We start from the raw sequence: 13,537 nt of genomic DNA, 5'->3' as shown, positions 1-13,537 counted from the left end.
AGCTATCAACAGAATTCCATTTTCTAAGATAGTGGTCGATCTTCTAGATTAGACTGTCATCAATTAAAATGTGTTATTTATATATTGAATGATGAGTCTAGATCAGCCGTCTGACCTGGTTCTGTTAGTTTGATGGATGCGATGTTCATTACTGGGTCATTTCAGTGTCAGAAAACATAGGCGAGATCCTCTCCGCCAGAGAGTATAGCACTCATCTGTCCCTGCGTGCCCCATTTCAATATGATGGATTCCGTTAAAGGGCTGGGCTTTCAATATAAATTAATGACAAAAAAATACATCTTCGAGAGAACACTTTAATATTTTACATTTAATATGTTACATAATATTTATTAATCCAAGCCAAAAGGCTCAAATCCATAATCCCACTGTTCCACAATCCCATAGTTCCATTACTGCTGTTACTCCTAGCTTTGATTGGCTGTATGAGGCCGCTAGAATTCGAAGTAGCATTAACTACAGATCTAGGATCAGATCTCACTACCCTCAAACCTAACTGCAACCATTTCGGGGTTAAACAAATATCTATCCCTGTATCTGTAGTTAGGGGCAACCTCTTCCTCCTCCAATGAGGCCAGCAGAGGTCAGAAGCAGCAGGGACTTCCTCTCAGGGGATCCACCTGCACATTCCTCTTTTTCCTCAAAGACCAATCAGCATGAGTCTATTCCCATGTAACATGTGCACCAGCACAGTCTCTGGGTAGCAGAGTTAGAGGCGGAGCCTCTTGATGTCCTCACTGCGGAAATCGATGCGTAGCGCCAGAACCTGCCGGACCTCCGCTGGGGTCAGACGCCACGTTAGAGGACCAGAGTTCGGGCCCCAGTAATCCAGGATCTCTGTTACCTAGAAACACAAAAACATACACAGTTCTGAGAACAGGCCTGTGTATACAGAGACATGAAAGTACAAAATGAGAGGTCAGTGGTAAATAGAGTGAATTCGGAAAAGTATTTAGACCTCGACTTTTCACACATTTTGGTAGGTGACAGCCTTATTCTAAAATTGATTAAATAGTTTCCCCACTCATCAATCTACACACACACACAATACCCCATAATGACAAAGCAAAAACAGGTTTATTAAAAATAAAAAACTGAAATAATACATTTACATAAGTATTCAGACCCTTTACTCAGTACTTTGTTGGCAGTGATTACAGCCTCAAGTCTTCTTGGATATGACACTACAAGCTTGGCACACCTGTATTTGTGGAGTTTCTCCCATTCTTCAGATCCTCTCAAGCTCTGTCAGGTTGGATGGGGAGCGTTGCTGCACAGAACTTTTCAAGTCTCTCCAGAGATGTTCGATCGAGTTTAAGACCGGGCTCTGGCTGAGCCACAAGGACATTCAGAGACTTGTCCCAAAGCCACTGCTGCGTTGTCTTGGCTGTGTGCTCAGGGTCGTTGTCCTGTTGGAAGATTAACCTTCTCCCCAGTCTGAGGTCCTGAGCACTCTGGAGCAGGTTTTCATCAAGGATCTCTCTGTACTTTGCTTCGTTCATCTTTCCCTCGATCCTGACTAGTCTCCCAGTCCCTGCCTCTGAAAAACATTCCCACATGCTTCACGTAGGGATGGTTCAGGCCAAAGAGTTCAATCTTGTTTTCATCAGACCAGAGAATCTTGTTTATCATGGCCTGGGAGTCCTTTAGATGCCTTTCGGCAAACTCCAAGTGGCCTGTCATGCGCCTTTTACTGAGGAGTGGCTTCCGTCTCGCCACTCTACCATAAAGGCCTGATTGGTGAAGTGCTACAGAGATGGTTTTCCTTCTTGAAGGTTCTCCCATCTCCACAGAGGAACTCTGGAGCTTTGTCAGTGACCATTGGGTTTTTGATCACCTCCCTGACCAAGGCCCTTATCCCCTGATTGCTCAGTTTGGCCGGAAGGCCAGCTCGAGGAAGAGACTTGGTGGTTCCAAACTTCTCCCAATTAAGAATGATGGAGGCCACTGTGTTCTTGGGGAACTTAAAATCTGCAGAAATGTTTTAGTACCCTTCCCCAGATCTGTGACTCGACACAATCCTGTCTAGGAGCTCAACGAACAATTTCCTTGACCTCGTGGCTTGGTTTTTGCTCTGACATGCATTGTCAACTGTGGGACCTTATATAGACAGGTGTGTGCCTTTCCAAATCATGTCTAATCAATTGAATTTACCACAGGTGGACTCCAATACAGTTGTAGAAACATCTCAAGGATGATCAATGTAAACAGGATGCACCTGAACTCAATTTTGAATCTCATCGCAAAGGATCTGAATACTTACGTAAATAAGGTATTTCTGTTTTTTTATATATTTTTTTTTTATAAATTTGCAACATTTCTAAAAACCTGTTTTCGCTTTGTCATTATGGGGTATCCCATAAATCATAAATATTTTTATCAATTTTAGAATAAGGCTGTAATGTAACAAAATGTGGAAAAAGTCAATGGGTCTGAATACTTCCCGAATGCACCGTATGTAGCCCCATCTATGTGATTGTGTCTGGGTTGAGGATTGTTTGTGGGTTGAGAAATGTGTGTGTGTGTGTGTGTGTGTATACTGCAGATTACCCGCTCCAGGTTGAGGATGGTGGCCATCTGAGTCAGCCGAGCAAACTTGTCCCTAATAGTCCAGGTGGTGACAGTTGTGAGGTAGGCCACCAGAGAACGCAGCTCCTTATCAAACTGAAGCCCTCCCAGCTAAGAGACAGGTGCAATAAGGGGTTCAAATCAAGAGCATGAAACTGAAAAAAGGTGTCCAGACCAGCAATTAAATATTTAAACATAGACCACATCAAAAATGATCAAAGGATCAAAAGGAGAACATCCCAGAAAAAGAAAGAGGGGATACGTGGCCTGCAATAAAATGCTTTAGTATCCTTGCACTAAATTACAGCACACACACCGCTTAAAGAGGCAGATGCCAAGGGGAAAGAAGCTTCATCTACCATCCTTCTGGAATCATAAATAAAACATTAAAAGAGGGCCTCATCATTACACCACAGATGTGCATGCGGTAGGTGTGATGCCACCCTGTGGCCAGGCTTGGGATATCTCACCCTGCTGAAGGTGCACTTCAGGACGGTCTTCTCCATCTCCATGGAGACCAAACTGGTCATGAGGCTGGTCAGTGTGTCATAGATAACTGAAGAGAGCCCCGCCTGAGAGAACAAGACAGAGAGATTATAAAGAGGGGGAGAAGAGAAAATAAATAGTTTATAAAATGCTAATGTAAGATATTTATTCCTGAAGCTAAGCAGAACCATGGTTACCTTGAACTCTGCCATGAGCTGCTCGAGGTTGACGATGAGCTGCTGGACCCAGGGGTCGTTGGCCTCGTACTCATTAAACTCCTCCTGCACAAGAAAACAGTACAGTCACACACTGGGGGGGGAAATGGTGTGGCCTAGTGTGTGTGTTTTTATACCTCCTCTATGTTGTGTGAGATGGACAGGAAGCTGCTGATCCACGGTTTGACCTGAGGCTTGATGGCTGTGGTGTTCAGCTCCGTCAGGCCCTCCTGAGGGTCACAACTGAGTTAGTTCTACTCCATACAGATTAGACACACTGGTGACGTTTTGTAGTTGTCTATTGTCTATGCATGTAAATTGGTACACAATTCAGTTTATCACTGTGACTTACAAATAAATGTTGCTGCTAGCACTACTACTGTTACTAGTATTACTTGCAAAATGAGGTCAAAGACCCCTTTAACGCAACTGCACAGAGACAGATCATGTGTCTCTCTGATCTGAGTATACTTCTGCATCCTCCAACCTGCAAGAGATCCTTGAACTTGCTGGATGTGTTGACCATGTCTGACAGACAGCTGTCAATCTTAGCTTGCTCTCCTGATCCCGCCCCCTGAGTGAACAACTTGGAGCAATCACTCTGAGAATGAGAGAGAGAGGAAAACGTCATTATCTGTGGTATACTATACATAATGTGTCTTACTGAAATGTTACTCTTTAGCACCTCCAGGTTCCTCTTCAGAGTGGTGATGTTCTCGCTACACACCTCCACATTATTCAGAGTCACCTGGGATCGAAAGAAAGATGGGTGTGAGTGGATTTATGTGTCTGTTGTCTGTTCCGTGTTTATCAGGAATGTTGCCTTAGTGTGCTCTCTGTGACTGGTTTGTGTTTTAGACGGTGTGTGTTTCTTACCAGGAACGATGCCTTGCCATTTTCTGTGCTTTCAATGCTCAGTTTGGCGGTAAGTGTTTGTGTGTGTCGGTCAGTGTTTGTGTGTATACACAAGTCCCTCACCAGGAAGGCAGCCTTGGCGACCTCTGCGCTGTCAATGCCCAGGTTGTTGAACTTGCCCTGCTGCAGGCTGCATCAGACTCACCCCACGCTGGATGTCCTGCAGCGTGGTCGCAGGGAAGCCCTGCCTCAGCTTATTATACAACACCTCCCTGAGCGAGACAGAGAGAAAGGGGGGGAAGCATGGGTTGGTGGAAGACGGAGAGAAGGGGGGGGGAGCATGGGTTGGTGGAAGACAGAGAGAAGGGGGGGGGGGGAGCATGGGTTGGTGGAAGACAGAGAGAAGGGGGGTGGGAAGCATGGGTTGGTGGAAGACGGAGAAAAGGGAAGGTGTGAGAGCTAGGAGAAGATTCAAATGAGCGTTCAAATGATTGATTGTGTGTCTAACTGCTGTCTACCTGAAGTCAGACTCTAGCACTGAGGTTGAGTGGTTGATCATGGCACACAGGCAGTCAATGCTGGAGCTGGACAGGGCTCTGCTGATGCACTTCTTCACAATGTAGAAACAGTCATCCACCATGCTGGATGTCAGCTGACCCTTCTCATATGTGTCCATAGCTACAGCCTAAGAAGAGAGGGGCAAAGGGAATTAATATAATCATTATTACTATTGTGTGGTTACATATGTATACTGTGTATCAATGGTAATCAAATCAGGGTTTGAGGTCGACAGCATTGCTGGTTTTCATTATTTTCCTTCTAATGATGGGCTGATTCAGGGATAAATGAAATACCTGCTGTATAGTTAGAAGTGGTGGCTAACCTTGCTGACGGTCTCCCTCATGTAGTACTCCTCCATTGGAATGTAGTAGCCAATCAGCTCCTGCATGAGCTGGCCCAGCATGCAGTGTTTCAGCAGTTTCTCCACATTATACTTGTGCTCTGTAGCAAGAAACAAAGACAACCAAACTTACTAACACAGTCAACACGTGTGTACAGGGTTTTATAAGTGTGTACGTTGAGTGTGTGTGTGTGCTGGGTGTCTTACCTTGGACGATGCCAGGTGTTGCCGTAGCATCCCCAACCTCAAAGTCGGCCATCATGCGACGGCGCAGGAATCTTAAGTAAAGCTCCGACCTGGCATTCATCAGAGTGACTTCCAGTAATACAGGATCCAGCTCCCTACACACACAGGTGAAACGCAACATAAATATGCATAGTACACATGCGTTGTCCTCTACACCAAAAGATGACATTGAGTAATGCTGTTGAAATAAAGTGGGCTGAACTGTCACACTGACCTGGGTTCAATCCTCTCAGTGGGCACACTCTTCATCATGCTGCTCTGGACGATTTGAAACTGCAAGCAGAGATATTCAATTTAATAACACTTTCTTACTTTAGTCTGTAATTGAAAGATCTAATTAATTGAATGCAATTGACACACAGACCTTGTTGTGGTAGTCTCTCTGTTGGATGAACTTGTCAACTACTTTCTGGGCCTGTCGGTCACACTCCTGCTGCAGGTGAGTGATGAGAGTATACAGGTAGCCTGGACCGTAGTACGTCTCTACGATGGGCTGGTGGGTCTCCACAACACGAGCTATGCCTGAAACACACACTAAATATTTGTACTATTTTCCTATACATACACACAAACTAACACGTTTACAGACATGTCTAAAAATACATTATGGTCAGTCTCTCACCCTCCAGCAGCAGAGTCAGGGTGTCAGCAAAGACCAGGGCAGCTCTCCTCTCTCCCAGCTCTCCTCCCACAGCCAAGAGCAGGTTCTCCTCTGCTTTAGAGGCCAGCTGAGAGAGAAAAAGACGACTGTGAAGATAAACAAAATGGACAAGCATTAACGCTCACACACACACTATTGCATGGACAACGCCACTCTCACCTGGCTGCAGAGGTACTGGCCAAAGCGAGCCAGGCCTTGATCGTGGAGGTCAAGCAGAGGGAAGATTTTAAAGAATCTTTCCACCTGTGCCAGATCACCCCTGGTAACAGCCTCATCCAGTCTCTCCACAACCAGGACTTTCAATCGCTGCTCTGCCACTTGAAGCATGGCAAGGCTAGCATCCACAGCACTGCCTGAGCAGAAAATAGTATTAAAGACCGCACAGAACACGCTAGAAGGGACTGTGACAAAAACTGAAAGCAATGCAGATCTTACTTTCTGCACATAACCTGGGTACCAGGGTACCTGATTTCCTGAACTTTCCAATGCTTTTCAGTAACTTTATGATCCAAACTAAAAAATGTTCTACACCTTTCCCATATTCAAGTCATTTGACATATTTTCTTATTACTCTTATGAACATAGAAACTTGGTTGCAGTTTGTATCAGTGCTAAAATGGATAAAAGGTCATCAAATTAAAAAAATCCCACATCGGTGCATCCCTACAAAATATGAACGTCTAGAACCAGATAGAAAGTATGTAGAAATGATAATGAACCTTTCGATTTTTAAATAACTAATAATAATTTATTTTGACAAAACAAAATCGATCCCAAAACAACTGCGGCCCTTGGTTGAATTTAGAAATCCCGATGCGGCCCTCGATACAAAATGATTACCCACCCCTGCACTATCAGCAAGTGTGATGTGAGTAGGGTTGCAAAATGACGGGAACTTTCAATTAATTACCTGGATTTCCAGAAATCCTGTTTGGAGGATTCTGGATTTTCAGCTCATTCCAACCGAGTTTTCTGGAAAATCAAGGAAATTATTAAAAGTTCCCGTAATTTTACAACCCTAGTTGTGAGTTGTGGTGGAACATAGGGGCCTTACTCTCTTCTCCTTGGCGACTTAGCTCAATGACTGATTGGTCGAGAGAAAGGTAGCGGTGAATGTGGGCGGCAGCCTGTTCATAGTCCTCATTGTGTAGCGCCGTCTGAACGCCGTCTGTACAGAACTTCAGGTCCAGGATGTCATCAGCCCGCTGGATAACCTTATAAAGCCGGGTCTGTTAACACACATACAAACAGTGCGCCATTACATCACTTACTGGAGCTGATAGGAACATCATTTTATATCCTAATCCCTCGGTTAACAGCCTATAATGCTGATTTGTGTACACACATACAGTAAGTGTATGATTAGCTAGGTTTCCATCCAATTGCCGACAGATTTCGATGCGAATGTTCAAAAATCTGCATTAAGAAGATATATGCGGATAAAAATCAGTGCGTGGTAATGTAGTGCACACAAAATGTACATTTTCGCTTAAGTTGTCATGCACTGAAAAAAAATTGAAAGTTCAATGTGTTTCCATCGCATTTTACAACTAGTTTTGTCACAAAAACTGTTGCGTTAAATAGCAAATGTGCCCACTCTGGTCTTGGCACGTGCGCTCTAGCCAAGAGTTTGCAGATACATCTAGGCTAGTCTACATGAGATTATTTTGGATAAGAGCGAGAATATTTTTATTAGTCAAATAGCAGTTAAGCATCGATCATCATGTCACCAGAATAAGACCCTCAATATGTATTGGAAAGGAGCATCAAGCTCATCACCATGCACTTTCATCACCCTGTGAAGTTCATCAGAACTTACAGTTGAAGTCGGAAGTTTACATACACTTAGGTTGGAGTCATTAAAACTCATTTTTCAACCACTCCACAAATTTCTTGTTAACAAACTATAGTTTTGGCAAGTCAGGTAGGACATCGAGTTTGTGCATGACACAAGTAATCTTTCCAACAATTGTTAACAGACAGATTATTTCACTTATCACAATTCCAGTGGGTCAGAAGTTTACATACACTAAGTTGACTGTGCCTTTAAACAGCTTGGAAAATTCCAGAAAATTATGTCATGGCGTTAGAAGCTTCTGATAGGCTAATTGACATAATTTGAGTCAATTGGAGGTGTACCTGTGGATATATTTCAAGGCCTACCTTCAAAGTCAGTGCCTCTGTGCTTGACATCATGGGAAAATCAAAATAAATCAGTCAAGACCTCAGAAAATAAATTGTAGACCTCCACAAGTCTGGGAGCAATTTCCAAATGCCTGAACATCTGTACAAACAATAGTACACAAGTATAAACACCATGGGACCACTCAGTCGTCACACCGCTCAGGAAGGAGACGCATTCTGTCTCCTAGAGATGAACGTACTTTGGTGCGAAAAGTGCAAATCAATCCCAGAACTACATCAAAGGACCTTGTGAAGAAGCTGGAGGAAACAAGTACAAAAGTATCTATATCCACAGTAAAACAAGTCGACATAACCTGAAAGTCCTCTGGTCTGATGAAACAAAAATAGAACTGTTTGGCCATAATGACCATCGTTATGTTTGGAGGAAAATGGGGGAGGCTTGCAAGCTGAAGAACACCATCCCAACCGTGAAGCACGGGGTGACAGCATCATCATGTTGTAGGGGTGCTTTGCTGCAGGAGGGACTGGTTCACTTCACAAAATAGATGGCGACATGAGGCAGGAAAATTATGTGGATATCTTGAAGCAACATCTCAAGACATCAGGCAGGAAGTTAAAGCTTGGTCACAAATGGGTCTTCCAAATGGACATTGACCCCAAGCATACTTCCAAAGTTGTGGCAAAACTGGCTTAAGGACAACAAAGTCAAGGTATTGGAGTGGCCATCACAAAACCCTGACCCCAATCCTATAGAAAATGTGTGGGCAGAACTGCAAAGGCTTGTGCGAGCAAGGAGGCCTACAAACCTGACTCAGTTACACCAGCTCTGTCAGGAGGAATGGGCCAAAATTCACCTAACCTTATTGTGAGAAGCTTGTGTAAGGCTACCCAAAACATTTGACCCAAGTTAAACAATTTAAAGGCAATGCTACCAAATACTAATTGAGTGTATGCAAACTTCTGACCCACTGGGAATGTGATGAAAGAAATAAAAACTGAAATAAATAATTCTCTCTACTATTATTCTGACATTTCACATTCATAAAATAAAGTGGTGATCCTAACTGACCTAAGAAAGGGATTTAATATATATATTTTTTTTTATGTCAGGAATTGTGAAAAACTGAGTTTAAATGTATTTGGCTAAGGTGTATGTAAACTTACGACTTCAACTGGATTTCCGCACACCATATCATTGCGTGTCTCCAAGTTTACTTCGATATGATGGTCACTCCTTGACACCAGCATAAGCCCCGTAATATCTGGCCCTCTGCCCTCTCTAAATCGTGGCATTGAACGGTTCAGCATACTTTTAGCCCTCCATATCTGGCTACGAGACTACTGCAGCTCTCTGGGTGTAACATTTGACCATTTTTATACCTTCTGGAAACAAAGCTCTTTTTATAAGGAGGATGGGACCCACCCAAATCATTTGGGTTCCTGGATCCTTTCACAGCATTACAAGGCTGCATTGAGACAATGATTTATCAATGACCCAAAGCCCAGCTCAGTTAATCCCTACCATTGTGTCACGGAGTTGTCAAAATTCTTCAGCAAATTAACATTATCCCAGGAGCATTGGAAGACACAATGTAGGTAACCTAATTTATGTCCCTCTTACTGCCCTGAATGCCTCTGCTGATCCCACAGCTATTGTATGCAGTAATCATGTGCCGATGAACCAGAGTGCCAAAGTAGGAAGTCCACTGTGTGCAGCTCACCCTGAACTAACACGAGCATGTCTACCTCTGCTAAGCTTACCAGTAAAGCAATGAAAACAATCAAGCATCCCAGAAAAGTGCTAAAAATGGCCCAGGTTAACATATGTAGCTTAAATACTGTTGAAGTAATATGGCTTCAGGTTCATCTGCCTCACCTAAAGCTCATTCTGATGGAAAGCTGCTATAGACCACCAAGTGCAGTCAGTATCTGGATAATATTGGTGAAATGCTTGATAATGTATGTGATATCAACAGAGCGGTTTCTTTTCTGAGTGATTTAAATATTGACTGGCTTTCATCAGGCTGCCCACTCAAGAGAAAGCTTAAACTGTAACTAGTGCCTGCAACCTGGTTCAAGTTACCAGTCAACCTACCAGGGTAGTTACGAACAGCACAGGAATGAAATCATCAACATGTATTGATCACATCTTTACTAATGCTACAGAAATTAGCTTTAAAACTGTATCCAAATCCATCAGAGGTAGTGATCACAATATAGTAGCCATATCTAGGAATACCAAAGTCTGGGCATAATATAGTTCACAAGTTTTGTAGTGATTCCTATGTTGTTGATGCAAATAATATTTTTGTTTGTCCGTGGTGTGTAATGAGGAGCAACCAGACGCTGCACTTGACACATTTATGAAAGTGCCTATCCCAGTTACTAATAAGCATGCACACAAGAAAATGACTGTAAAAACGGTTAAATCTCTGTGGATTGATGAGGAATTAAAAAATTGTATGGTTGAAAGTGATGAGGCAAAAGGAATGACAAATAAGACTGGCTGCACAACCGATTGGCAAACATACTGCAAATGTATAAATCAGGTGACTAAACGGAATAAAAAAGAATAAACTACACAATGAAACAAAGATAAATTACAAAGAATGATAGTAAAAAGCTTTGGAGCACTTTAAATGAAATTTTGGGCAAAAGGGCAAACTCAGCTCCATCATTCATTGAATAGGATGGCTAAGTCATCTCAAAACACACTGATATTACCAACTACTTTAATTATTTTTTTATTGGCAAGATTAGCAAACTAAGGCATGACATGCCAGCAACAAACGCTGACATCTAAGTATATCTGACCAAAGTATTATAGACAAGCCTTGTAACTTTGTATTCCATAAAGTGAGTGAGTGTGGAAGAGGTGATAAAAATGATTGTTGTCTATCAACAATGACAAGCCACTGGGATCTGACAACTTGGATGGAAAATTACTGAGGATAATAGCGGACGATATTGCCACATCTTGAATTTAAGCTTACTAGAAAATGTGTGCCCTCAGGCCTGAAGGGAAGCAAAAGTAATTCCGCTACCTAAGAACTGTCAAAGGTCAAAACATATTAATACAACAGTAGCTAAGATGGGGAGAAGTCTATCCATAATAAAGCTCTTCTCTGCCTTCTTAACAGCACTATCAATAAGGCAGGTGCTACAGGACCTAATTTTGTCACACCTGGACTACTGTTCAGTCATGTGGTCAGGTGCATAAAGAAGGACTTAGGAAAACTGCAATTGGCTCAGAACAGGGTAGCACGGCTGGCACATGGATGTACACTAACATTAATAATATGCATTAATAATAATAATAATAAATCATTCATGTTCATTAATAATAATATGCATGTTCGTTTCTCCTGGCTCAAAGTGGAGGAGAGATTGACTTCATCACTGCTTGTATTTATGAGAGGTGTTGAGACATGTTGAATGCATCGAGCTGTCTATTTGAACTACTGGCACACAGCTCAGACACCCATACATACCCCGCAAGACATGCCACCAGAGGTCTTTTCACAGTCCCCAAGACCAGAACAGACTATGGGAGGTGCACAGTACTACTTAGAGCCATGACTACAAGGAACTCTATTCCACATCAAGTAACACATGCAAGCAGTAAAATTTGATTTACAAAACAAATAAAAACGCACATTATGGAACAGCGGGGACTGTGAAGAGACAGACACATGCATACACACATATGATAACATACGCACTATACACACACGTACACATGGATTTTGTGTTGTAGATGTGGTAGTAGAGTCGTGGCCTGAGGGCACACAGGCCACAGCAGCAGCCAATGGGGATCCATAATAAATACAAACAAAAATATGTCAATATTTGCACATAAAGGCATTTCCCCCGCCATTTCTCACATTATTTGTTTTACAGACACAAAAAGATCCACCATGTCGAATGAACAAATTATCTGTTTGCATTTTTTAAAATTGTACCGAAACTTCTTGTTTCCATCACAGCTGATTATTTAAATATGGTATGACTTCACTCGCATAAAAACTGTGGATGGAAACATGCTTTCTGTGAGTGAGTCTATGTGGGTGTAAATAGCGTGTCTGTAGACAGTACCTTTGCCAGGTCTAGCTGGCGGACTTTACTGCTGACATTCTCTGCCAGGCTGCACGTGAATGTAATCATGCCAGACAGCTGACTGGCATCTCCTCCTATCAGCTGCAGGTTGGGCCTTGGGGATAACGTGACAGGAGAATTGATATTGGATTAGACATGGTATTTCTCTCAATAGTTTACAGTAGCTTTCACAACTAATCTCCTTTCTTTCATCTATAATGATCGGAAATTGTTGAAATTACAGTGGTGAATGTCTACCAGATATCACTTTTCCCAGAGTCCATCTCTTCCACACCAGTGCAAATGAAGAAAAGGAGATAAGGAAAGGAATCCTCTCTAGATTAATGGGATGTAGGGTATGTACTCATAGACAGTGAAACTTCTCTCACCCTCTCTAAAGTACACACACTTACACCATCCTTTGAAGAGCGAGCATCTTGGTGTCAATGTTCCCCTGCTGCCCAACCAACTTCTCCAGCTCAGTCTCCACCTTTTTCTGTGGTAGATGAACACACAAAGACTGTCAGTCTCTCTCTCTCACACGCACAGGGAGCGCTCTGTGGCTTCAGGCATAAAAGGTTGCATTCAATAGATAATGGCAATGGATAATTAAGCAATAAGGCCTGAGAAGGTGTGGTATATAACCAATATACCACGGCTAAGGGCTGTTCTTAAGCACGCAGTGCCTGGACACTGTCCGTAGCCGTGGTATATTGGCCATATACCACAGACCCCCGAGGTGCCTTATTGCTATTATAAACTGGTTACCAACGTAATTAGTAAACATGTATTTTTTTGTCATTCCCGTGGTATACGGCCAATCAGCATTCAGGGCTTGAACCACCCAGTTTATAAGGCAGATAGAATATTATGACAGAGAATTATGTTTCTGGTTTAGCTAGCTATGCTAACACAGTCTAGGGGTACATCTTTGCATCCCTACAGCTGCCCGCTGGGTGAATTCTCACCTCCTCGGTGCAGAGCTGCTGGTAGACCCGCTCCAGATCATCCAGCTCCGTCAGAGCTGAGATAGCCTCCATGCTCACGGCAGATACACATGCAGAATCGCATCGCTTCACTACTATGGGGCTGCTCTCTGCCATCTTTGCCTCACATAAACAGAAAACGTGCCACTTCCCCGTTTGCTCGCTCCGTACCTGCACCGGCACATTTCCTGGAACCGCTAGGCGTCGCTATTTAGCTGAATTTAACAATGAGGATTTCTGTTTGATGCATTCCTTTCTCATAATTCACTTCTAAACAATTATCTTGCCATTCAATTCCCTCTGTGCTATGTCTGTACTTGAAGTACTGGAATTCAGTAGGTCTCCACCAAAACTCCCAATA

At 42.9% G+C, this 13,537-nt stretch overlaps 1 protein-coding gene across 1 annotated transcript; it reads right to left on the bottom strand.

Moving 5' to 3' along the window:
- Window positions 1-300: 300 nt before the first annotated feature.
- Window positions 301-13,369, bottom strand: cog4 (component of oligomeric golgi complex 4). The gene is given in 20 exon segments (XM_090222363.1): window positions 301-862; window positions 2,569-2,697; window positions 3,057-3,158; window positions 3,270-3,353; window positions 3,425-3,517; window positions 3,775-3,888; window positions 3,973-4,035; window positions 4,266-4,332; window positions 4,334-4,414; window positions 4,661-4,827; window positions 5,026-5,144; window positions 5,251-5,384; window positions 5,504-5,562; window positions 5,654-5,811; window positions 5,912-6,017; window positions 6,110-6,303; window positions 7,005-7,179; window positions 12,191-12,305; window positions 12,604-12,686; window positions 13,159-13,369. Coding segments are annotated over 20 exon segments (2,313 nt in total). The 5' UTR covers window positions 13,294-13,369; the 3' UTR covers window positions 301-727.
- Between the last annotated feature and the right edge of the window lie 168 nt (window positions 13,370-13,537).

This window comes from Oncorhynchus mykiss, chromosome 26 (genome assembly GCF_057628025.1).
Source record: "Oncorhynchus mykiss isolate SJ-2025 chromosome 26, ASM5762802v1, whole genome shotgun sequence".
NCBI classification, from domain to species: domain Eukaryota; kingdom Metazoa; phylum Chordata; class Actinopteri; order Salmoniformes; family Salmonidae; genus Oncorhynchus; species Oncorhynchus mykiss.
This window is presented reverse-complemented; position numbering and strand designations above follow the sequence as displayed.